Source organism: Capra hircus, chromosome 5 (assembly GCF_001704415.2).
Source record: "Capra hircus breed San Clemente chromosome 5, ASM170441v1, whole genome shotgun sequence".
NCBI classification, from domain to species: Eukaryota; Metazoa; Chordata; class Mammalia; order Artiodactyla; family Bovidae; genus Capra; species Capra hircus.
Genome location: NC_030812.1, coordinates 110,500,932 through 110,527,604, shown reverse-complemented (window position 1 = coordinate 110,527,604; position 26,673 = coordinate 110,500,932). Strand labels below are relative to the sequence as shown.

Here is a 26,673-nt window from a genome sequence, read left to right as displayed (position 1 = left end):
AGAGCAGTTTGTTTGGCAAGATTTAAATCTTTTCGATTCTGCAGACCGATACAATTACCAAAAAAATAAAAAATAAAATAGGGGGGAGACTAACCCAGGGATGCCACCTTTCCCTTTTGCCAAGAAAGAGCGTTACCATGTACCACCAGCATCTGTCGTCACCAATGTTTGATATAAAGAGAGCTTTTGTTGACAACAGCCTATAGTTAAAGCAGGAAAAAAGAACAAAGCTAAGTTCAATAAATACCTCAACAAAAATGGCTTGGTTTAGGATTGCTTTTCTTCAACAAAACCTGTAAGAAAAAGCCATCGCCTACCTGATGCTGATTTGCCGGTCATCGGGGTAGGCAGGTTTGCTTCTCGAGGTGCTGGGCCTCCTTGGGAATTCTTATCCCACAGATTCACATTCTTGTAGTTGTAACTGTTGGGGTCTCCCCATGCGGAAGTGCCATCGTCAATGTCCATCTTCCGACTGATCGACTGTGGGGATGGCTCTTCCCAACCGCTGGGTTCCTCATCCTTGGGGGTTACTGGCTGCGGCCCGCTGCTCCAGTTGGAACTGGAAGGTCGTCCGTTGCCTGGAGGTGGTGGGGCTGGGCCTCCCCAGGAGCCAGAGGCCTCGGGTTGTGGTGGTGGTAGCTGCTGCGGCGGCTGCTGCTGTTGGTGCTGTTTGTTCCAGGAACCGGGCTGTCTGCCTGTCTCCGTCCACGCCGGAGACCTTTTGCAATCTTCCCACCCGCCTTTGGAAGCCAGGCTTGCGTTCCCACCGCTCCCCCAAGTCCCGATTTCACTCTGCCCACCTTCGCCCCACCCGGACACAGGTTTACTTGCAGCATTTTCCCAATTGCTGGTTTTTGCCTGATCAACCTCCTCTCCCCAACCATTCTTTCCAGAAGTCCATCCTTGGTTGGGCTGGCGTCCACCTCCCCACCCCTGATCCTTGCTGGAGTTCTCATTCCAAGAGGAAGATGTCTTCTCGTCCGGTCGTCCCCCTCCCCAGTTGGAAGAGTTGTTTTTATAGTCATTCCAGCCTCCTGTGTTCTTGGGGTCTTTCCACTCTGCAGAGGCTGAGAGCTCTCCCCATCCAGACTTCATCTGATTGCTTTGGCTGGGCGCGTCTCCCCAGCCCCCTGAGCTCTTGGTCTGTGTGGCAGCGCTCTCCCACCCCTCAGTCCCTTTGTCAGACTTCCCCTCGGGCCTTGGCACCTCTTCAATGTCCCACACCGTGTCTTGCTTAATTTGAGTTTGGCCCCAGCCAGTGTTTGAGAGCACCCTGGGGTCCAAATCAGTTCGGCTCAAAAGAGTCTGCAAGACAGCCTGACAATCAGGATGTGTGGGCCGGTACGACCGACGGCCAGAATTGTGACTGTCACTACTTCCTGCTTTGTGGTTGCTTCCAGTGCTTTGACCTCCAACTTCACTTCCCGTGGAGCTGGAAGATCTTCCCCAACAGGGAGCCTGGGCATTGCCTTGGTTTTCAGGGAGGGGGTGGCCCTTCTGATTGTCCCATGCTCCAGTGCTAGAATTTGGTTGGTTTGGACCACTCCATTCTCCAATTTTCAACTCATCAGACCCAGTCGGCTGTTTCCATTCTCCCTGAGAGACCCCAGATGTCATTTTGTTCCCTTCACCCCATTTGTTGTCATTAGAGTCCTGAGGGCCAAAGTTCCAGGACCCACCCGTAGACCTGTTATTGTTGTCCCAAGAGTCACTTTTTGACCCGGTTGATTTCTGAACAGGAGCTCCCTTCCAGGAGTCCTCTCTCTCCTTTCCATTGTTCCCATTGTTTCCAGAATTGCTTTGTCCAGAGGCTGTGTCAGTTCCAGAAGGCCCCCTAGCTGCACCCCAAGATCCAACACTCCCAGTCTTTCGATCTCCAGTGCTTTGTGAAGGGGCATCAGTGCTCCTGGAGGCGTTCCCCAAGCCCATCCCAAAGGGCATTCCCTTATTCTCCATGGGGTTTGGTGAACTTGAGTTCAAGGAGTTAGTGTTTCCATTTTTTGGTCCATCAGTGTTATGAATTTGAGCCTGCTCTCTGCCAGAGACAACAAAATTAACACCCGCATTTTCCATCTTTGACTGCTGTTCCCTGGATGCCTGACCTACTGCGCTAACCTGTGCACTGGAATTACTAGTCTCCGTTTCCAATGCCCCTTTCCTAGAATTTCCTTCTTGGACCAGTGCTGGCCAGGCAGATGGGTTGCTATTTGGGTTAAAGTTGCTGAAGCCAGAGCCAGGTCCAATTCTCTCCTGACCACTCACATTCCTCCAGTTTCCTAGTCCATTGTTGCTCTCCGTAGTAGAATTGGAAGATTGAACAGATTTAGCCTTAGGGTCAGATTTCCAGACCCCAAGATTACATTCGTTCCCGGAACTTGCAGACTGGCACTGGCTCCCTTTTCCTTTGTTACTAGTGGTGCTTCCTGGCAGAGTGCTCTTCTCAGAGCCAGGGTTCGAGGCACTGTTGTTATCGGTGGTGTTTTCGGAAGAAGACTCAGTGTCTTTGCTGGCAATGCAAGGCCACTCTTCCATGTCAGACCCGTCTACAATCACCTTGTCCCAGATGTGAATGGGGTTGGGGGAGGCGCCGCTGTTGGAGGAGGCTCCCGGGCCCCAAGTGGAATTTGCATAATTTGAAGCAGCAGCAGCACCTCCAAGGGTTGACTCTGAGAAAGAGACGGTCTCATTAATCACAGTGGCACGTGCATCATCTCAACACCTCGAGCTCAAACCGCCCCAAAAGTGAGCTTATCACTTCCCCACAAACTAGTTCTCTGCCCACTTCCTGCCTTGCTTAACTGTGTCATGCCTGTCTGAGTTGTCTCTTCTGTCTTGCCTGGCTGGTGTATTTGCTAACTCTAACCCCCAGAGCCTCTCAAAGCTATCCTCGTGCTACTTCCAGGGACAGAAAAGGGACTTCCCGTATCCTGAGACAATGCAGTTAATAGCCTATCCTTGCTTTACAGCTACAACCCACTCTAAACACCCCTAGTGTTAATAAAGAACACCTCTGATTATATCACTGCTCTATGGAAAGCACTGGAGAGTTTCGTAGTACATTAAGAATAAAGCTAAACTCTTGGGCCTGAGGTCTGATCAAGATGCTCCACAACCTGGGACCCACTGACTTTTTCATTTTCCCTTCTCTGCTTTCTCTGATGATGCCCACACTCTACAAACTGCACCTTCTCACCTTGGCTCCATTCCCCACAGGCATCTACTGTTCTTCCCTTTGGAATTCACATGCTGAGATCTATCCATCTTCCTGGGTCTAGTGCAAGTGCCACTTCTTCTATGAAGTTTTTTTAAGCTTGCCACCTGAAAACAGCCTTTCTCTGCCTGGAGCTGTTTTGCTCCGTGTATCACACTCACCTCTTCCTTCCCTCACATGAATGCTCTCCAGGCAGAGACCTATCTTGCTAATGTTTGAATTCCATGTGGCAGCCAGGGCACGGCTGCTCAGTAAGCAGCTGCTGAATGATGAATGCCCACCCAGCTAGATGCCGGGGCAGACAAGCATGAATCAGTTTGTATGCCCAAGGAACTTGATAAAAAGAGTCTGGCTCAGAGCATATTTGATTGGCGTGGGAGGGAGGGGGAATGACCTGTTTTTAAGACCAATAATTTCCTTTAAACGTATTTCAGTTCTTTTTAACCAAACAGCTTTAAACCAATATGAAGTTAACAAAAAAAATATTACATAGCGCCATATAAAAGTAAGGAAGCGGAGAATTTCAAACTCTTGAGATCAGGGGCCTCCCAGGTTTTAAGAATGTAAACAGGAGAGTGACTCATGCTGGACCCACGTCTACGTCCAGGCCTGGCGAGACTCAGCTGCTGAAGTGCTCGACACTAACACCCCCTCACACTTCCCTTTGCAGCTGGTGACGAGGGGCCAGGAAGGAAGGGCCAGGAGGCCGTTCTCTGTCTGGGCTGGGCCTGTCCTGATGGCTACCAAAGGAAGCCTCATGAACAGGGCTTGTCTCTGTATGAAGGCCTATGTCACTGCCAGCTTTTTCTCCATCTTTACTTTGCACATAAGATGGTAAAAAAAATTCTCTAGGCAATTCTATGTTCAAATTAGAACTAGAATAAAGCATCCTACCATTAACAACCACCAATTCACTGTCCTTGTCAACACTTGATGGTCTTCAAGCTCTGAATTTTAATGTAATCTCAAAAAAATATTTGTAAGAATAAGTGGAAATCTTTTGACAAGTTTTTAAAAAATGGGGGATGATATTTGGAAGTTCTTGGCTGTTGGCTGTTTAGTTTAGTATTCATCTATTAAAAACTCTCAAAACTTCCAGGAGAGCCTTTCAGGTAAAGATTCCTTATACCTACATACAGTTTTTAACAGAGCCCCAAATCCAGGGCTCTCTACAAACACACACTGATCTTAGAAATCTACTCGAAGGATGGCATTATGTGGATTTCCCCCTAAGCTCTGCATTATAATCTAAGAGACCATTCTCTCTCTGTTCCCAGAGTTTCAGGAACATAAACACGCACGTCTTGAGATTCAGAACCAGCCTCGGCACTAATCTCACTTCTAGTCGCCCCAGTACACACCGGAAGAGGTACCTGCGGCTATGGGGGCTTGAACTGTAATGCTCTCGTCTAAGAAGGGAAAAAAGGGACGAAGAATGTGGACAAACAGCAGCGGGCCAAGAGCACACTCGCCAGACACTGAAATCCAGTTTCAGGAGAAAAATGCTGGTACACACCTCACACTGGGCTCCTCCTTCATCTCCTGAATAACCCGAAGAGTCTACAAGAAAAGTCACCCACTCCAGTGTTCTTGCCTGGAGAATCCCACGGACAGAGGGGCCTGACAGGTTACAGTCCATGGGGTCGCAAAGAGTTGGACATGACCGAGTGACTAACACTAACTAACTAAGTCTATATAATCAGCGCTTCTCGGGGACTCCAGACAGGCGACCCAGAGTGGTGCGCTGCTCCCCGCAGCCGCCCCGGCCCCCTCGCCCCGCTCACCTGCCCGAGGCGCGCTCACCTGGTGCGGCCCCACCCTCGCTCTGCAGCAGCGCTCCTGTCACTTGTGCGTTGTTGGGGTTTGCTCCGGGCGCCGTGGAGGGAGGAGGCCCTGCCCCGCCCCCGAGGAGCATGCAGGACGGTGGAGGGGGCTGCCCACGTTTTAGTAACACTTTGTGGTCCTGCTGGCAACGGAATCGCGGCGGCACCTCCCGAGGCATGTAGCGGGCGGCGCTTGGCGGTTGTCCGTTCGGCACTGCCACCCTTTTGGCATTGTTGCCACCATTGACTGGTGGCGATGGAGAGCTGCCAATCGGGCTGGCGGCCGTTGGTTGGCTTAAACTTGGTTTCGTCACTTCGGGCACTGAAAGAGAGAGATGAGGAAACAGCCTTTGAAATCCAGTGTATTTTTCTGAAGATTATTTTTTCAAAAAAGTGTCCATGAGATAGGTTCCAATAAGACAATGCTCCTTTCATCCTACTCTGAGGGACATGGTGTTTCCAGATCCCCCAGCATCTTCAGTTTACTGGAGATAGCTAAGGGTGGAGAGTGATGGTGACAAGGATTCAAATACTGCGGTATCACGGAATGACATTCCATTAACTAAGGAGGAGAAGGAAGTTAGCACCATTCACTCCCCTAAATCAATAGTGGAGCCCTCTGAAGAGCTGCCGAGCAGGTCTACGGTGCACACAGACCCCAGGCAAAACCCCTGGGGAAAGGTTCAAGGCTCTCAGCCCAACAGCCCTTTCTCTCCATCCACATTCTTAAAGAAACTTTACCCAAAGTCCCTGGACTAGGTATGCTCAGCCCCCTTCATGTGCACTCCTGGACCATGTTGTCTATCTCTGTGCCATTGAAAAAACTGTTTATATTGAGATTCTCCATTTGTAGATCCTTCTCCTCACCAGGTCAGAAAACCCTCAGTGGCAGGAACCCATCTTTCACCTTTTTTCTTAGGGCACGGCACAAAGTATACCCCTAAAGGGAAACCAGGCTTACAGAATCCCAAGATCAACATGGTTTTGATTTCTACGGCCAGCTGAACTTAAAGACACTTGCTTGGCATTCTGTGTAAACATTAGAAATGTTATAAATCTCTTTGCTTTTATTAAAAAAAATTAACTAGACTTTATGTGTATTTTTTTCAACTATTCATTTAAAATAAAAATTTCAAAATGTAGATATTTTCCCTGTTTAAATATTTACGGTTTTCCCTCCCTTGTAAAATGGCAAACAAGAAGGATGGGAACATGTGAGATGACTATGAAGCTCTGCTGGACCCTTCTGGCTTCCCTTCCACCCAGTGGAGAAAGTTCTTCTGGACTGGCAAATCCCTCGCTTCATCCTACCAAAAGACTCCACCCTTTCCAGGAAAATCTACCTGGCAGCACACTCTGGCAGCAATACAGAAACAATCAGCCTGGTAATTCCGATGACTCTGAGGCCAGACTCCCTGACCCCAGAGTCATGCGAGGGCCAGCCCTAGTGGCAGTATTGCTCTGACTGCTAAAATGATGCTGGGTCAGCAGGCTGTTCACTGAACTGGCTCCTTTATGAGAGAGATACAGCATCAGAAATCAGGGGGCCCAATCTACACCTGCTGGACACTGGGGAATATTATGAGTAACAGGAAGAAAAAGAGTAGGAGCCTGGAATAACTTCAGGGCTTAAACCCCTGGTCTAACCGTAGCCAATCATAAGGCAGTACTGTGCCTCCCAGGAAAGAAGAGAGGTGAGAGGATGAATGGATAAATAAATAAATGTATTTCTCAAGAAAATAAATAGGCCATTGCTTAATATTGTATTGACCCAAAAGTTCATTTGGGTTTTTCCATAACATCTTACAGAAAAACCTGAACTAACTTTTGGCTAACCCAGTATTATTAATATAGTGGACTTCGCATGACTTATAAAGACCAATGTGTAACTGACTGACAAATGGATGAATACAGATGAATTATTTAATGATTCATTTTCTATCTGTGTCTGGAAGATTCCATAGCACACGGCATTCCCAATCTCCTCTCTCCTTACTATGAGAATAAACAAGAAGCTGATGAAGGCCGGGGGAAATTCTTCCCAACTAGCTTTTAGGCCAGAAGGAATTATGCTTCTACAGGGCCGCCCTTCTATAAAAAGACTAGAATCTCCACTTTAAAGTAACCAGGTTTGTCACTCATTTCCCTAAAATAGAATCAGACATGGTAAGAAAAGCCTATAGAGCTGAGATCTGAACATCAGTTGGACCAACTCTGAATCACTCATAGCACAGTGGAAGAAATCTGGTAGACATCCTATACTGTATAAGATTCCCTGCAAAGCTCCCAGGGCTTTTTCCCACCATCACATCAGAGGAACAACAGCCCATAAGCAATAAAGTCATAATAAAATGGGGCCACCCCTTGACTATCCTTCCAACACAGTGCTCCCTCCTGGGAGATCAGTCATTCAAAACTTTAGGACACTGTCAGAAAAAGCCTCCCTGCAGTACAAGTTAAGAGCCAACTGTTTCAGGGCTTGAATGAGTTTCTACCCTGTTTTACTACACTCTAAGCACTAACTGGAGAGCAACGCAGGTGTTAGGCAGGATGCCCAAGCCAACTTGCATCCTGAAGTCCAACTAGAGACATCAGAATCCCTGCAGGTATCATGTCATACTCCAAAACATCAGGGGTAACCGAAGAGAGGGAATTAAGTCTGAATTAGTTTTCAGGTCCTCTCTTTTCTCTCTGAATCTTAATTTGTTTGCAGCTTGTCGTACGAATATTTCTGAAGATAAGCTGCTCAAAATAACGGCATAGTTTCTTATTTTCCAGAGAAAAGGTCTGTGGCTTAAACCTGATCTCTGCTTCAAAGGGGAATAAAGACACTGCGGAAAAAACTGGGTATCCTACTTTCTAATTTCCATTCATTTACCACCAAAAACCATTTACTTCCTCTAATGATTCAATATTCTCCCCTTCTCTGTTGCCATTATTTTATACCAATCTCATCTTACAGTATGAACTTCTAATTGCCTCTACTTCTGAAAAACTTCAATAAGATGCTTTTTCAGATAAAAGTTTTCTTAAGAAAATTCTGAGATGGGCAGGACCAATAAACTATTTCCTTTTTAAATACCTTGATGGTATCAAACATTAAAAAAACAAAACAAAACAAAACATTCCAGTAATGTTTTAAAAGTAATAGTTAAAATACAAACGTGTTCTACAGAAGACATTATTTTAGACTGAAGAATTTCTTGGTGAATAATAATCAATGCAATACAAAAAAATCTTAAAGACTGATGACACATAGAGTGGCGGATGCAAGCTCAACACTGTTCAGCAACCTCTAAGCACTGTCTCTGTTTCTTTACCTTGCACTCATTCCCCAAACTCAATACACACTGGCTTTTGCCCAAATCATCTCACTGGAAGCTTCTCTCCTCATTAAACCATTAGTGATTTTGTTCCCAGTTTAATGGGAACTGGTTGAATTTGGGGGGGGGGGGGCAGGGGTGGAGCCTGTCTTAAATATCAATAAATTAGACTAGTTGTTGATTGTTGTTTTAGTCTCTAAGTCATGTCCAACTCCTCTGTCCATGGAATTTCCCAGGCAAGAATACTGGGCTGGGTTGCCAATTCCTTCTCTAAGGGGTCTTTCCGACCCAAAGACTGAACCCCCATCTGCTGTATTGGCAAGCAGATTCTTTACCACTGAGCCACCAGGGAAGCTCAAATTAGAGTAGACCCAAGGTTAGTACATGCAGCCATGAAATTAAAAGACTCTGGCTCCTTGGAAGAAAAGCTATGACCAATCTAGACAGCATATTAAAAACCAGAGACATTACTTTGCCAACAAAGGTCCGTCTAGTCAAAGCTACGGTTTTTTCAGTAGTCATGTATGGATATGAAAGTTGGACCATAAAGAAAGCTGAGTGCCGAAGAGTCGATGCTTTTGAACTGTGGTATTGGAGAAGACTCTTGAGAGTCCCTTGGACTGCAAGGAGATCCAACCAGTCCACCCTAAAGGAAATCAGTCCTGAATATTCATTGGACGGACTGATGCTGAAGCGGAAACTCCAACAGTTTGGCCATCTGATGCGAAAAACTGACTCACTGGAAAAGACCCTGATGCTGAGAAAGATCGAAGGCAGGAGGAGAAAGGGACTAAAGAGGACGAGATGGTTGGATGGCATAACCGACTCGACGGACATGAGTCTGAGTAGGTTCCAGGAGTTGGTGATGGACAGGGAAGCCTGGCGTGCTGCGGTTCATGGGGTTGCCAAGAGTCGGATGCGACTGAACTGAACTGAAGGTTATTACAATGAGCACTATGTAGTCGCTGTAATAAGATTTCTGGAATAGACTCAAAGATAAGCGTTTAGGCCAGTGGAATAAAATGGTCCATCATCCCAGGTATGATGACGGGAAAACATTGTTTTTTCGTTGTGTCCCAGGTGGGTAAAGATTATGAATTTGCTTTGGACAACAATATTTAAAAATTTTAATTTATACTGAGCCAGAAGTTTTTCCCTGTTTCTTTGACTCACCAGCAGACATTTACCAAGGGAATGCTAAGTGTCAGGCACCAAAGTCCCTCAGATCTTTGAAGTTATCAGAGCTTCCCCATGTGGGAAGCCTTTCCTTGGGGGTTAAACATTCCCTCCCCTCTTCCAGTGTCTAGTCCTCCCAGAGGGGACACAGGTTTCAATTCCTTGAACGATCTGGCCCGAACTTCTCAAGGTCCATCCAACAGAGGTTGATCTCTGTTTCTTTCCATAGAGTGGTGCCCATTATAGGAACTGAAAATCCCTGCCGAGATACTGTATTTCTAGTAATGTAGTTTAAAGTTGTGTTTCTAGAAATCAATTATTTCATACTGGTAACTTCCATTAAGCCAACTGTCACCCTAAAACCTAATACCTTCCCAACAACACTAGATGGTTAAGTCCAAACCCTTCCATTACATAGTCTACCTCTTTAATCCTAATTGTATCCTTCATCCCTGTTAAATCTGGTCTATTACATCAACCCTACAAACGTGTCCAATTCCAAGACCAATACCCAACAAGCAAGATCAGTTGCTACCTAAGTACCTTTCAGTATCTGTTACCTGAGTAGCAGACCCAGCTCTAGCCCATGCCCATGACCTCCACTTGAAAGCCCCGTTCTGTTCTCTCCAAAAGCCTCACCCTTTTAAAAAAAAAAAAGATGGAAGATAGAAAATATATACCGAATCTACTTTTCCTCTGAAATATGGACAAATCTTACTTCAAGTCCTCTCTGTACAACCAGAGCCTTGACACCAACACAGTCTTTTCTTTTTTTCTCATAGGATCTGCTGGGGAAAGAGAGGTGGATTCAGAGTTCAGGGGAGGCTGCCCAAGGCAGGCATCATCTTTGGGAAGAGGAACAGGACCCAGAAACATCAGCTGAGGGAAGAGGAGTGGGATTCAGGCAGACTCCTGGGAACAAAGATGAAGATACGGCTGTAAAATGGGATAAAAAAAGGTAAAAAGATCAGGGTCTCCGTTCTCTTATGGTCTAACACATCTCAGGGATAATTTTTATTTTTATTCTCTGGTTTTAACAATTAAATCCATTATAAGACTCAAAACAGGTTCTCGGCTCACTTCAGAATTATTTTACTTTAATTTTTGAAGGGAATTTGGAAACTGTGAAACTGTACTCCATTTTATGGTAGGTATGAGAAAAACCCTAAACAGAGGGAAACTTTGGGTAGAAGTAAAAAAGAAAACTTAACTTTTAAGGCTTTGGCAGAGGAAAGAGGAATGTGATTCTAAGAACAGACCTGGTACAAATAAAAAAAGAAAGAAAAATCTAACGGATTTTCAGTTTTCCAATAGAAATACCACTTAACATACAGAGCAGCTTGTTTCAACAGCTCAACTGGTCCTTGGCTTCACAAGTATTAAAAATTGTGGCCAGGCCCAGGAACCCAACCACTGTGTTCCAGTAACCACAGAGTCTGGATTTTTTCAGGAAAATGCCATTTTTCTCATCTGTTGTCCCCATAAGTCATCAAAAAGTCCTATAAAAACACTTATATGCCAAAATCCTTTCCTAGACAGTAATGTTGGTTCAGAAAATATGGACACTGTTTCATGATCAATAACTCTATTTCTATATTAAAGTATAATTTATATTTCAAACAAGTATTTTACAGAGATACTTTCAAAATAATGCCTATTTCTCAGTTAGGAACTGACAAAGTACAAAGGGAGAATACTATTTAACTAATTAAAATAATTACAACTAGTAAGTTTTGCTCATTTTATAAATCAGTACAAAATTCTAGACTATTTTCTCCTTTGAAATGCCCTTCTTTCCCTTTTTTCTTTTTTTGGCAGCACCATGAGGTACGCATAATCTTAGTTCTTCAACCAGGGATCAAGCCTCTGTCCCCTGCAGTGGACGCATGCAGTCCTAACCACTGGACCACCAGGGAATTCCCTGAAATGCCTTTCGATTAGAAATATATGGCAGTAATGTCTACTCATCTGAGAATCTGTTTTCCTGAACTAAGTTTCATAAGAAACTAGTACTGCCCTTATTAGTCTTCCATCACTGTGTGACATGCTTAGTCCAACAGAACAAAACAGATCAATGAAGAAACCAGTCCTCAGTGAAGCTCTCATCAAGCCGTGGCTTCTCTATGACCCTATCTTCCCCCACGTCATCACAATTCCCTTCATCTAGGACAGTGGTTCTCAATCTGGGACATATACTGTGGTCATCTACAGAACTTCCCTAAGTACACCTATTATAGGTATGGCTTGGGACCATGAAGGTGTGGGAAGAGAACCGGGCTTGGGTGTTTTGACAGCTCTATGCAGATAATTCGAGTACATATGCTAGCAGAGAACATCATATTCAAATGGGCGAGGATAAGGGCTACAACACTGGTCTCAAGGAATGATGTCTCCCGTCCTTAACGGGACTGACGAAAGTAGGACCATCACCAGACAAGACTGCATAGTCAAACGTAACAGAGGAGAAAGAATTGAAAACACGCAGACCATTAGAGGTTGAGAATGACCTCAGGGATATCTGCTTCTGTTTACCAGATATCACTATTTTGTAAGAGGTAAAGTACATTATCTTTTCAGAAAGCATATTCCAGGCTCTAGCTCAGAAGACAGTGTGCCATCCTAAATATAACACTCGTTTCCAGACTCAATGCCTGTCATGGATCAAGATGGCTAACAACTCTGTAGTTGCAATCTGTAAAGTAGGGGCTAGTGTGCTGCTTTTGTTAAGAAAAATTCTGAAAAGGTTCTGTTCAAAATCATGACCTCCTTACTTTCAAAATGGGGAATTACTCTATCTACTCTCCTGCCTGCTAAAGAAACATGAGGCCAACTAGAAACACTAGTATAAGTACTTGTAGTTTGTCATTACTGCTCTTCAGTGACTGCAGACAACCAACCTTAATTACCCTACACCCACCCTCATGCATCAAGTGGACTGGAGGCTGAGTCAGCAAGTGTAAAATCTAAACACAAAAGAGCACAAATCGAAAAAGAAAGAAAAAGAAAATCTTACCTTTGGTTTTTTGTTCCGTGACCTGCAAAATAAACAGACATAGGTAAATGAGACTTGCTTTCTAAACCAGCATTATAAGATTACTGTAATTCTGGTACCTCAAATAATTCAAGCTGTCAGATACACAGGCAGAGCTAAAATTCAGAAAAAGTCAGCTCAGACATCCCTCTAAAGACAATGGCCATATGTCTGGCTGTAACTTATATGACCGTCATTATGAAAGAGTCCAAAAATTAAGACAAAAAGCATTCACTCTTAATAAATAATGAGGTCCCTGCACTGGGGATAGTGTTTCCCATTCTAACATCCAGAAAAGGAAATGGATGAGGCCCAGAAACAAAATTAACCACAGATACAAAAAGATTTCCCTCTGAGCATGGACCCAGACGCCTGACTTCAAATCCAGAAAGCAAAGTTTAAGGGCCCACGCTCAGAGGCATTGGAGCTCACAGTAGGAAAGTTGGATTCAAAACCAAGCTCTCCCACCTCCTGTCTGTGTGATCTCAGTTTTCTATTTATCTGTTGAATGAAGATAATAACAGCATCTCTCTGCAAAGGACTGCTGTAAAGATTAAGCCGCTTCCCTGGTGGCCCACTTCCCTGGTGGCTCAGTGGGTAAAGCGTCTGCCTACAATACAGGAGACCCAGCTTCGATCTCTGGGTCAGGAAGATCCCCTGGAGAAGGAAATGGCAACCCACTGCAGTACTCTTGCCTGGAAAATCCCATGGACTGAGAAGCCTGGTAGGCTACAGTCCGTGGGGTCGCAAAGAGTCGGACACGACTGAGCGACTTTCCCTTCCCTGGTGGCTCAGACGGTAAAGCGTCTGCCTGTAATGCGAGAGACCTGGGTTCGATTCCTGGGTCGGGAAGACCCCCTGGAGAAGGAAATGGCAATCCACTCCAGCACTCTTGCCTGGAAAATCCCATGGACGGAGGAGCCTGATAGGCTACAGTCCATGGGGTTGCAAAGAGTCGGACATGACTCAGCAACTTCACTTTTCAATGCTCAATAACTGTTTGCTATTATAATTATCAAAGTTTATAGAAAATTTAATGTGAAATAGAGCAGTAAGATTGAAATCATAATGTGGCTTCCCAGGTAGAGCACTGGTAAAGAATCTGCCTCCCAATGCAGGAGACATAAAAGACATGGGTTTGATCCCTAGAATGGGAAGAGCCCCTGGAGAAGGAAGTGGTAACCCACTCCAGTATTCTTGACTGGGAAATCCCAGGGTCAGAGGAGCCTGGCGGGCTACATCCATGGGGTTGCAAAGGGTCGGACATGACTGAGTGACTGAGCATACAGACACACATAAATTTGAACAAATATAGACTACTTTGTTGAAAGTATTCCTTTATATAGTAACTAATACATTTCTGGAAGTGATTAACCTAAAAGGTTGGGCATGCTAAATATAATAATGGGTTTTGAGAGAGTTTGGAAATGATGACTAGGAGCCACATGGAAAACTCTTCTGCTATTAAGAGGGGAAAATAAAGGAGGGCATCTAATTATCCATGCCCTATAATATTTAAACAAAACCACAAGAGGTCATGAATAAGAAAACATTCCAAAGGAAATGTACCAGAATTCCAACAGGGGTTAAATCACATTATTGAAATTATGGGTTATTTTGACCCTCTGTTCCCAATTGCTAATCTTCAAAAAAAATTTTTTTGTATTGGTCCTCCAACTTCTGGAACCAAAATATTCATATAGAAAAGAAGAGGTCTGATTATTTGTGGCTGGTAATCATACTAAGTTACTGCTCTGGATGTTCCTGAAAACATGCTCATCTTCGGAAGGTCTATCCTGTGGCTAACCAGCCCGCTTCAAAATGGATTCCAGCACACCACTGAATTAAACAATCCATCTGGATGACCTCCTGGAGTGTTTCTTACATTCTTGCATTAAAAGACAAGCTAATTTAGCTGCACTGAATTTGTGCTAGGCAGCCTCTTAAAATGAATGTTTCCCAGTACTAATTGTTACAGAGCTCAGTTCTACTGTATAATTTTTCTGTAACCCCACCTTATCCAAGAATGAACTGATTTGCAACCACATATCAATTCCTTACAGCAATTTATACCACAGTAAATAAATACTTCTTAGAATGCCATCTGGAAGATCAGTTATTACAGGAAGTCAATGTCTTCCCTAGCTGTAAGCAACAAACCCAACTAATGTCAAATATGTCTTAAAAATGTGGTTCTTTTAAAAGTGTTGTCCCCCAAGACGGTGGAAAGCTGGATGATCAAAGCATGGGTTTTGCTAATGCTAAACAATGATCCTTGAGCAGCATCAGCCTAATGAATGTGAGGCGAAATCCTTCTCAGACACCTCCCTCATAACTGGAAATCTAACACCCTTTACTCAGGGATGGTTCTAGAAAGAACAAACCACCATAACCACTGAGAACAATGGGAAAGCAGCTCATGTTTAATTTCTACGTATAAATAATTTAATTTAGCTAAATAAAAGTCAGTTCTCCATGAACATTATGTTGCTAGCATTCATTCTTGACCATTTACTTATTAAACAAACATTTTTTTGAGTAATGCTTTTGTCCTAGGCACTGTCCTAGTTACTGGAAATGTAAACATGAATAAAACCTCGAGAAACTTACAGCCAGGCTAATGGGGAAGATAGACATGAAGAGATGATTATAAAGCAATGGGGTAGCCCGCGAGAAAGATGTGGAAGCACTAAGAAGAGGCACCACACGTTCTCTGACTGAACGAGTGTGTGACCCCATTATAGGGCCCCTGGCACATTCTCTACAATTCTTTGCATCATAGCACAGTTTAAGCCTCTTAGTTGAGATGCTGTCTCTACAGTGAGGTTAAAAACCACTAAGACAGTCACATGCTGAGCTTTGTGCTTGCTCCTTAAAAGTGCTAAATCAGAATCTAATTCTGAAATTATACAATGGTTCAGGATGGTAAAACAATATCAAAGACCGCGTGTCAAGCCTAGACCCTATGCCAGCCAATCTAGAACATTTTTTAACAAATGTGACCAAATTTTTATTCTTCTTAATACCATGTGAAATTTCATTTACAGTGATATTTCTCTTGGCTGTAACTTTTAAGCCAGTTCTTAATGCAGATCAAGCACACAGGGTAGACAGTCCAGCTGTACATACGAAATTCTCTGCACAGATAATCCCAATTCACTCTAGAATGAACCCAGACCATCTTTTATTTTAAATCATTTTTCTGTTAGGGGGATCCACAACAAAAGTTTACAGATGCACATTATTATTAATCACTTCCAGCACTGATATTTCAGGTTAAAAGACATTGTTATCTATGTGAAAAACAAAGATGAACTGTACACAAGGCCCCAAACACTCTATTCGGCATTTTCCTGTTATCAGCCTTTGTTCAAGCTCCCCAGTAGAGAGCTTATAACCATGCCCTCCCACAGACTGCAAAATCCATTTCTTGTACCAATTTAGTAGATGAAATGGGAATGCCCTAAGGAAAGAAATCCTCACTGAGCTTCACTCTCCCATCACTCCCATAGGAAAGTCAGTATGTGTGGCTACAGGGGCAACACCTCTGACAACCCAGAGATGGTGGACCCACATATAACAACTTCAGTGACGTGGAAGGTGGCTTTGTCCACCAAGTATAAAACAAGCTTCTGGGTGGTGTTCTGACATTTTAATTCAGACTCCGTACTGTCATTTTAGACAGTTTCAACAAGTTCAGATTAGAAGGAGGTATCCTGACAGCATGAAGAGGCGATGGTGAGCCCGCCACTATTAACAGAGCCAGAAACACAATTAAAAGCAGACAAAACCTTAAAGAGTGCAGTAGTCTATTACGGCACCAAACAATAATGAATATTCCTTTTAATTAAACCTTGAAGATAAATTACATTTCACATGTTTAATGCAGCACGGTCACATGCAATCTAAGCCAGAAAATATTTCCAGTATTGTGTCTTATGCCGGCACTCCTATGAGATTTCAGTAATTCAGAGAACAGAATTAAGGGAAATGCTATCTAACAATGCAGGGGAAACTTGCAGTGTCCCTTGACCTTGAATGCCTTGAGTCTGCTATAAATCTAGAGTTCCCTCTGAACCCTGTTAACAGTTGCCCCCTTCCCTAAACCTAGCTTCAATAACCTGGCTCCATAGCAGGGACCCTCAAACCTGCCTCACAGTGAGGGTCTGCTTCCCAAGTGTGTCAGACAGTGGTAACAAGAACTGGAGGCGAAGTGACTCTGCCACGCACTTTGTGAAGGCAGCAAGCACCGCTGCCGAACCAGAGCCCGTCAGGTGAAGCTCTTGAAGCTAAAAGAGCAGTGAGGGCGGGTAGTCAGCTCAGACTATGGCAAGGGCACAGGGGACAGGGCAGGGAGGTCTAGCCACTCTGTTTCCCCCAGCCCTGACAGTTGACATCAGTCGGTCTTATGTCTTTTTTCCTTTTAGCATCTCTTTTTCCCTAGCAAATGCCTGAAAGCCATGAAATACTATCTCCTTCAGAGCACTAAGCAAGCCCACCAGACTGTCTTTTAATTAAAAAAAAATATGTATATATTTATTTGGCTGACCCAGGCCTTAGCTGCAACATGTGGGATTTTTAGTTGTGGCATGCAAACTCTTAGCTGCGGCATGCGGGACCTATGTCCCCTGACCAGGGATCGAGCCCAGGCCTTTGCATTGGAAGCACAGAGTCTTAGCCACTGAACCACCAGGGAAGTTGCGCTCCCCCTTCCCGACCAGATCCTCTTTGAGGGAGGATTCTTTATGGACTTTGAGGGAGATTTTTTTTAATGGAATTATAAAAAAGCAGACTCATATAAAATGACAATACAGGTGGACCAGAAGGACAATATCAAGGCAAACTCAAGCAAGCTTTGAAAAATCATTTCATAAACTTAAGAAAATGGAGACTAATTATGATACAAACAAGGAAACACAACAAGCATTTAAGTGTTGGTAACTCTCCTGCTTTTCTTGATATTACTCACTGTTGTTTTCAATAAAATCGGCTGCAGCATTACTTTAACATCTACTTTACGATAACCAGTGCAGGTTTTTAACTTTCTCCCACTTTCAAATCTTAAAACTCTCAAGTAAACTAATGCCTCAAGTGGCATTATTAAGATGTCAGGCATCCAGGCCAAAGCAATTCATTCTAGATTCGCGGCGGATGTAAAGACAGACTTAATTGATTAAACCCACCTTCTGAGTGGCTTCTTTTTTCTTTTTATCCTCTTTCTTCCTTTTCTTGTCTTCCATTAACTGTTCTTCCCTTTCTTGCTCCTTCTCTCTGTTAAAGTAATGTCATACCACAAGTTAAACACCTATGCTCACAGTCTATTTGTGCAGCAAATTAAATGCTTACAGATGGTGTGCAAGGCGACAAACATTTCATCTCTGACCGAGGAGAGCACAGTACTCCATTTAAGCTAGCAGGACACATAAAACCCATCATATTTACTTATCCTCCTTATTTTGGTCTGTAACCCCTTTTACAACATGATATTAAGTTTGGTTTTAAAGAAGTCCAGTAAAGTGAGTTTTTATAATACCTTTTCTAAACACACACATATGCATGATTATTGTATTTCCACTCAGCAAAGAACCTAATTTGAATATATGACAACATTCTGTTGGCTTCTGACAATACTCCTCACAAAGAATGCAGAATATATGACTTCAGTTACAGTATACAGGTATTTATCATAATTTAGGTGTTTTCCCATGACATCTTCAGAGCAGTGAATATAAAACCCTATGTTCTAAATTCTGTATTTTTCTTCTACATTATTAACACTGTATGTTTTACAAGTTTTCTACTTGTGTTTTTAAGGCTGTATTGAAGGTCCTGTAAATCCATGTATTCCCTGTTGGGTGATTTCACAGGATCATCAGGTTCTGCTCTCAAAATAAAAATAAGCATTCTAGTTGCAGAAATATGTACCAAATCTTAAGAAGCTAAGATCATGTAATTTATCCCTCACATTTGAAAAATAACTGCAAAATGCCAATACTTACTGTATTACATAAAATGTTCTTACACACAATCTAATATTCTAATATATATAGAAAATTGACAACTTCTATGTATCAACTGGGAAAAACGTATAAGCAACCACTGGCGTTAACTTCAAAACTCACGGCTGGAAACCTCAGGTGCCAAGCTTACTGAATTTCAGAGCTGGAAAAAGAGTTAGAAATCAAGCTCCCAATTCCAAACAACTGACGAGATGCCATCTGCAATACTTGTGGTTTTAGGGGATCCGACAACAAATCCATGGTTTCATAGATATCACTTAGATAAAGGCTAAGTTGAAAGTCAAACAAAGAAAAGCGTTAAATGTCTGCAGACATGGCAAAAACCACAATGATGGTTCCTGAAGGACTCAAGTTTGGGGACTGAAACTCCCTCAACCTACCCAGAAGGAACCAAGGGCCAGCACTGAGGCACACTCCCATGAGCAGGCAGTGACGCTTCACTTATAGAAAAGAAGAACTGAACACGCAAGCGAAGTGTTTTACCTATATATCAAGTTTTCAGTGGCCCTTTCTCCTATACTTCTGGGCATAAATATACAAAAGCCTAAAGTGCACAATTCACATTCCAACACAACGCCATGTTGCTGCTGTCCGCGTTGTTTAGTTGCTAAGTCATGTCCAACTCTTTTGCAGCCCAATGGACTGTAGCCCGCCAGGCTCCTCTTGTCCATGGGATTTCCCAGGCAAGAACACTGAAGTGGGTTGCCATTTCCTGCTCCTGGGGATCTTTCCAGCCCAGGGATCAAACACGCGACTCCTGAATTGCAGGCGGATTCTTTACCACTGAGTCAACCGGGAAGCCGAATATCCATGAAAACTTAAAAACTACAACCAAAGAAGAGATTTTATTATAATTCCCTTAGGCTTAAGGCTGCTTTCTTTGGAGTTGGATTATGTGTACATCAGCCTAAGTGTGAAGTTCCTGGTGAAAATCTACTTGCAGTCGTGTACTACTTTAAGAAAATGGATTTACAAAAATTGGCAAGATAGATGTTGACCATCTAAGGTAGGCTGGCTGCAGATCCTGTTATATTTGGCTCTTAGAGCCTCTTGCTTCCTCTGGCTGCAAATGGAAGGAGAAGATGGGGTTCCTCATGACCCAGTTACTGTAACTTGATTTCCATATTTTAAAGTATGACTGACTATAGAAAAAGAGCAACCATAGCCTGAATGAGTATCTGTTTGAATATTCAAGCTCTAAAAAGCATAATGTTGTAAAAGTTTATTTTAAAAAGGCAAGGTAAAACAAAGAAAAGCAGTTAGTCATTAATGAGACACATTCTCAAAAAAACAACTAACCTTTTCAAATATTTTTTCCTATAAACAGGTAATTCAGGGGAAGGGATTGAAACTTATGTTCACTACAAGCAGATTTATTTCCAAAACAAATATTTTTTGAAGCTTTCCAGGAGACAGACTGTGCTTTCACCCTGATCTTTTACTGTGCGTTGGTAGAATTGAGTCTTCTCTTTAAATCTCACTTTCTTAGGAAGAATTCATTTTCCCAAACCAAACCTGACTTAACCTTATCATTCACTTAATAATCAATCAAAAAGTGTGGGGGGTTCACCTTTCTTCTATTTCAGTTGTGCTGTATCCTGGCTGCACCTTAGAACCATCTGAGGAACTCTGAAATATCTCTATGCTGTGTCAGAGCCCAGCAAGGGTGAAGAGGGCACCTACCCATCTATGGTGGTAGTGATGGGAGATCAGTTACATGGGGGACTGACCAATAATACATTAAGGATGACCACAGTCAGGTTTCTCAGTATTGAAAAAAGGAGTTACCAAGATGGAAAAAGAAAACTCAAATGAACCCTGTGGAGTTGGATCAGTATTAGTTATTGGCATGAACTCATGATTTTTAATACACAGGGACAGACATAACAAAAAAAGTAGATGCAATTTTCTGCATCTGTATGTGCATATTCCTTCCTATAAGCAAACACACATACTTATTCCCTAGCTCTGTCACTGATAGGGCTTGGGAACAAGCAACATCCAAATATAGTAGCTAGGAACATACCTTGAACCCAGATTATGTCTTCTAAATACCATCCTGCACTAAGACAATCACAGTTTTTTGTTTTGTTTTGTTTTTTTGAGCAAGAACTAATTTGGGAGCTTGATGATGAAAAGCACAAAATGAGCTGAAATCCTTCTTTCCCAACAAGCAAGAAAATCTTTGACAAATGAAGGGACATGTCAAATGGTCACAGAAGCCTGAAGAGGGTCTTACAAGCTAAATCTGAGACAATATGACACTAAAAATATGTAATGACAGCAACAGATTATAAGCCATTGTATAAGATAGGAAAACGTGAGTCCCTACAGAAAGAAATAAGTGAACACCTTGAAAACACCAAGGAATGTAATATTCACATAATTTTAAAGCACCACATCATGAAACACTTATTAACTACAAAGGAGAAAATAATAATTATACAGAGGAGAAGCCGGGTGGATAGCACCTTAGTTAAGTAATCCACATGAAGATCATCAGTGATGGGACACACTGAAATTGTGAGTAACAACATGACAGGAGACTCTGAGAACACAATCCTCCGGTATGCACAGCCTGAATATCATCACAAAGAAACATCAAACAGTCCCATACTGGGAGGCATTTTAGAAAACCATGGGTTTAAAATCTGCAAAAATTTCAAGGTCACGAACACCAAGGGAAGATGGGGGAACTGTTCCAAATGGAAGGGAACTAAAGGGATACAACCACCAAACGCAAAGTGTGATCCTTCTGTTACAAAGGCCATACCGGAGCAAGTGTTAGAGCTTGGGCAGGGGCCAGAGAGTAAACCATTACCAGAGGCAACATTCCAGATCAATCATATAGGAATCTACGGGGTTTTTTTCAAAGCCCCCACCCCAAGTGGTTCTAACATGTAGATGGAGTTGAAAATCACTACTCTAAATTCTCGTGTTAAGCTTACCATTAGCCAGATGCAAGTGTAAACACCGTAATCTAGAATAAATCGAGAATGGTAAAAGCCAAAACTACTCCTAAAATGGCTAAGGTGAAGAAAATACAAGTGTTTTCTTCTTTTTTTTTAAATAAACAACTACTGGTTTCAAGAAGTATGTGCAAGGGACTTGTTTTTGAGAAAGGCCGTATTTGAATAAAGGGGGAGACTCCAATATTCATCTGAGCTGAAGCAGAGCAAGACTCCTGTCTGCAAGTTCAGGACATTAAAGAGTGACAATGCTGGCATTCCCCAAAACTGGCTGTTTCACACATCCAAAGTTCAGAGCTGGAATATCTAGATGACAATTCCCTAGAGCTGACATCCAAGGCCATTCACAGTGCAGGTCCTATTTCTACACTAACACTCACCTACTGTGCACACCTGATGCAAAAACCTTCCCCTTTTTTGGTGCTCAGTCACACCTTACCGTGTTGTCAAGTTCTAGCTCAGTATCTGTCTGCTTCAGTGAAGCCTTCCCTGACAACTTCAACCCATAAGAAACTCACCCTCATATGTACATCTCACCACCTCTGCCCTGCCTCTTGTCTGGCCCTGAGAAGGACAGGCAGTAAAGAGGGTTCCACCTTACACATGAGGGTTAGAAAAGGCCTCTCTGATAAGGGGGCCTAGGCATGGAGGCCCACTGAGGTTGAGGGAGATGCGGCTGTCTGTGCCAGAGGATTCCAGGCAGAGGGAACAGCAGTAGAAAGGAATGACACTGGTGTGTTTGGCAAGGAGGGTGGAGAAGGGAGAAGGCAGTGGATGCGATCGGAGGGGTAGCAGGGCCCTGCTGAACGTCACCGCACTTCTCAAACTCAAGGGGACACATTTGGGAACTGAATAAGGGATCAAACCGGGACTGGTGTACACACACAAACCGACACTTCCTTCACCTCTAATTCTGTCAATGAAAAGCCCATTTTCCTCCTCCCGCTTTCAGAGCTGCTGTTCCTGTCTTCACAGGGGCTGGCCTGCCCCGCTCAGAGCACTGGTCAGGGCAGAACAGGAAGCCGAGTAGGCCTGCGTTTGCCACAGTGAAGTCCACTGCTGCCCTTCCTCCTCTTCTTATCACCGAGCACAGATCCTCGGACACACGAGGTCCTCCACTGGATGTTACCAAACTGCATGATGATGGAGCGAGAGATGCTTTTCTATCTTTTCAATGGGACATGGTTCAAAAGAAAAAGCCTCAATTAAATTTAACTAGTTTTAACTCAACAAACAGACACTGAGTTACTATTATGTGCCAGGCACTGATCCAGGCATTAAGGATATAACAGTGGCCTTGGTGGCTGACAAGCTAGACACAGACAGACAGACAGACAGATGTACACACACAACATCATGAAGAAAATAAAGCTGAGAAAGGAGCTAGAGCACAACCAAGAGGGAAGGGGCAGGGAAGATGATAGGGTACTTTACACAAGATGTACATTCATGCAGGCCTCTCTGAGGCAGAGAGAGATTGGAATGAAGGAAATTATCTGGGAGAAGAGTGACCGACCAGGCAGAGAAAACATGAAGTTCAAAGATTCTGGGATGGGAGGGTGCTTGGCGTGAATCTGGGGTTTTATTTTTTGGGGGGAGGGTGCTTGGTGTGAATTTGGGGTTTTATTTTTTGGGGGGAGGGATACTCTTCTTCTTCCTCCCTCCTCCCACCGCCCCCCTTCCCCCACAGCAAAAACTCACACACATGCTTCAGTTTTCTGTGCTTATTTTATAACAGTCCTCACTCACACCAAAAAAAATTAGGCATTCTATTTCTTAAGAGCTTCCCTCTATTCCGTTCCTTTCATCTTTCCTTCCTTCCTATTTCAGTGCCTACTTGCCAAGCTCTGTGCTGGGGGCCAACAATTCCACAAGCAGTACTGCTTGCCTTCCTGGCGCTCTCAGTTCAAATTTTATTGTGGCTGCGCCTGGTCTTACTTATGGCATGTGGGATCCAGTTCCCTGACCAGGGATGGAACTCAGGCCTCCCGCATTGGGAGTGTGAAGTCTTGGCCACTGGCCCACCAGGAAATACTCCTAGGCTTAAATTTCTGAACAGCTATATCTCGCCTCACAACTCAGACAGCTCTGCCCTCCATCTTTACAGGTATTTAGCTGTTGTTGCTGTTGTCCAGTCGCTAAGTCATGTCTGACTCTTTACGACCTCACGGACTACAGTACACCAGGCTCTCTGTTGTTTACCATCTCCCCGAGTTTGTTCAAATTCATGTCCATTGAGTCGGTGATTACCAGGACATTGGGGTGCCTTTGGTATTTTGAAAGTACCAGAACTTTGGACAGGTGAATTCACAGCTTGTGATAAGCCAGGTGAGATCAACCTCTTTCCAAAAACTGGAATCATGGCCAGTGGTTCCTGAATTAATGTGCTCAAGCCCACTGAGCCTCAAGCATCAAGCAGAGGCAGGGCTGACAACTTCATACTTTGAAAGCAGCAGCCACCAATATACTGACCTGAGAGAAAAGAGTATCTGCCAGGTATGAATAACTGGCTACAACACCGTCAACATCTGATGACTTTCTGGTCAGTAAGTATTGCGGCACTTCTGGTCCCAGATCATAACCATATATAATCAAGGCCACCACTGCCTCCAAGTCGTTTCAGTTGTATGCGACCCCATAGACGGCAGCCCACCAGGCTCCCCCGTCCCTGGGATTCTCCAGGCAAGAACACTGGAGTGGGGTGCCATTGCCTTCTCCGATAATCAAGGCAGGCAGACCCAAATGGATATAACAGATCCACCCAACAGATGAAATGTGCCAGAAGCAAACCAACATTGTAAAAGAACAAGCTATCAACGACTTTGATGAATCACCAGGGAGTATGGTAAGTGACAAAAGCCAATCCCAAAGGTTACATACTGTATGAATCTATTTATAGAACACTGAAGCGACAAGTAGTTGTCAGGGGTTGCTGGGGGCTGAGGCAGGGTGATTATAAAAAAAAGGGTGGCACCAGTGGTCCTTAAGGAGACTTCTGCTTCTTGATGATAGTGGTGGTAGATAAGAGAACCTACATGTAATACAACTATAAAACTAAACACACACATACACAAATAAGCACAAGTAAAACTGGGGAAATTAAACAAGATCAGTGAGTTGTATCAATCAGTATCTTGGCTGTGATACTATACTATAGTTCCACCAGAAGAAACCACTGGCACAAACTGGGTAAAAGGTGCCTGGAATCTCAATATGTTTATTTTCTTACAAACGCATGTGAATCTACAATTATCTTAATAACAATTTTAATGGGGGGAAAAAAAAGAGCCTCAAATACTGATTCATCTTTTAGTTATCTTCTTAAAATTTTTAAGGACTTCTATTTTCAAACAAATATTTTAACAGCTCTTCATGAAAGTCACAGAAGAGTCGAAAAGAACTTTAGAAATCATTGTGGTCCTGATGTTCAAAAAATGTATTCCTCCAAATAGGCTAAAATCTACATTTCTCCCCAGTACGTCCAAATGAACTGTTTCAGTTTTATCAATCGAGGTTCCTTGCCTCTTCCGTACATTAGGTATGTGATAAATGTGGCACCGCAGGGTGTTTAAAATGTTCCTCTACCACGTGATCTGTAGCGTCACCCTTTTACTGAGGATGTTGGTGCTGTACCAGTAATAAAAGCTATCATTTCACTTTGTGGTGGAGGAATACGTCAACTCAGCCAACATCAACTCCAAGCCCCTTCTGGCCTATTTCCCAGACTCCTTTATAACTAGAGATTGCAATGTGACTTATGTTCTGCCAATAAGTTGCGCGTGTGCGTGACTTTACTAGGGAACTGACAGGGCACAGGGCACCCCTCTTCTCAGGGAGCAGACATGATGTGGTCCTGGAGCCGAAACCTCTAACAACGGTTTCCTGAATGTACAGGAAGAGGAAAAAGCTTCCGTGGGGCCCCCAGTCTGTGGTGTGACTCCCAAGGATCTGTGAGACAGTGTCACCATTTAATAAACCACTGGCAGCAGTGAACGTCCCGCTGTCTGGCACTACGAACTCTGTCCAACTCAGATTTACATAAGCTTACCACGGCACAGCTAACATACGGGACTTGTACAGACAGCTACTTCCTTAAAAGACAACTGGTAATCCTGGCAATTTATAAAATGCCAAGAAAATAACTAGACACAAAACCATTAACAGTCATAACCAATTAAGGATTAATGATACCACACACATATCTGGAGTGAGGACAATTAACAAAAGGAGTGCAATGAAAAGAGTTAAGCAAAGTGCTTGAAGTATCCATTTAGAGTGTTTTTAATTAAAAATGCACACAGAAAGACAGCATGTTGGAATAAATCCATTTCGGCAGAGGAAATTACATAGTAGGGTACTCCAAAGATCTGTGTTGGATTTGTTCTTAACGTTTTTTTCATTTGCTGGATCTGACTGAGGGAATTTAATGGGATGCTAATGTAATTTGCACATGATATTAAATTAGTAGTCAAGGCCAAACAACACTGAAGCATCGAAATCATTTTAACATTGAGTGGCTCATGGGAAGAAAATAGTAACATTAAACTAAGCAAAATAAAGGTAAATACATTTTTTATTAATTTAGAGGGATGCAGAAATTTCTCCTGCACTGAGTTGCATCATGTAATACGTGACAGGCAATTCTTCTGTACGGCGGCTTGAGAGTTCCTCTGGCTGCAAGGAGATCAAACCAGTCAATCCTAAAGGAAATCACCCTTGAATATTCATAGGAAGGACTGATACTGAAGCTCCAATACTTTGGCCACCTGACGCAAAGAGCTGACTCATTGGAAAAGACCCTGGTGCTGGGGAAGACTGAAGGCAAAAGGAGAACTGGCGGGGGGGCGGGGGGGGAGGATGGAATGTGAGCAAACTTCTGGAGACAGTGAAGGACACGGGGGCCTGTCATGCTGCAGTCCATGGGGTCGCAAAGAGTTGGACATGATTTTGCGACAGTACACTAACAACAAAATTAACACTGCTCCTTCTACATATGAGTTACCTTCCTACGTGTGGCTGTGTAAAGCAATGCTTCTCAACTTTTAATGGGAATCTTGTTAAAATGCAGAATCTTATTTAGTAGGTTTGGTGGGGACCTCCAATTCTCCTATTTTAACAAG

At 43.4% G+C, this 26,673-nt stretch overlaps 1 protein-coding gene across 5 annotated transcripts in view; it reads right to left on the bottom strand.

Moving 5' to 3' along the window:
• TNRC6B (trinucleotide repeat containing 6B) overlaps window positions 1-26,673 on the bottom strand; it is a 261,231-nt gene that overhangs the window by 61,289 nt on the left and 173,269 nt on the right. For all 5 annotated transcript variants that reach the window (XM_018048802.1, XM_018048800.1, XM_018048801.1 and 2 more), the window contains 4 exons: window positions 17,748-17,835; window positions 12,547-12,568; window positions 5,015-5,356; window positions 318-2,666 (listed from right to left, as the gene is read on the bottom strand). In XM_018048802.1, the coding sequence (XP_017904291.1) occupies window positions 318-2,666; window positions 5,015-5,356; window positions 12,547-12,568; window positions 17,748-17,835 (2,801 nt within the window). The remainder of the gene's footprint in view (window positions 1-317; window positions 2,667-5,014; window positions 5,357-12,546; window positions 12,569-17,747; window positions 17,836-26,673) is intronic.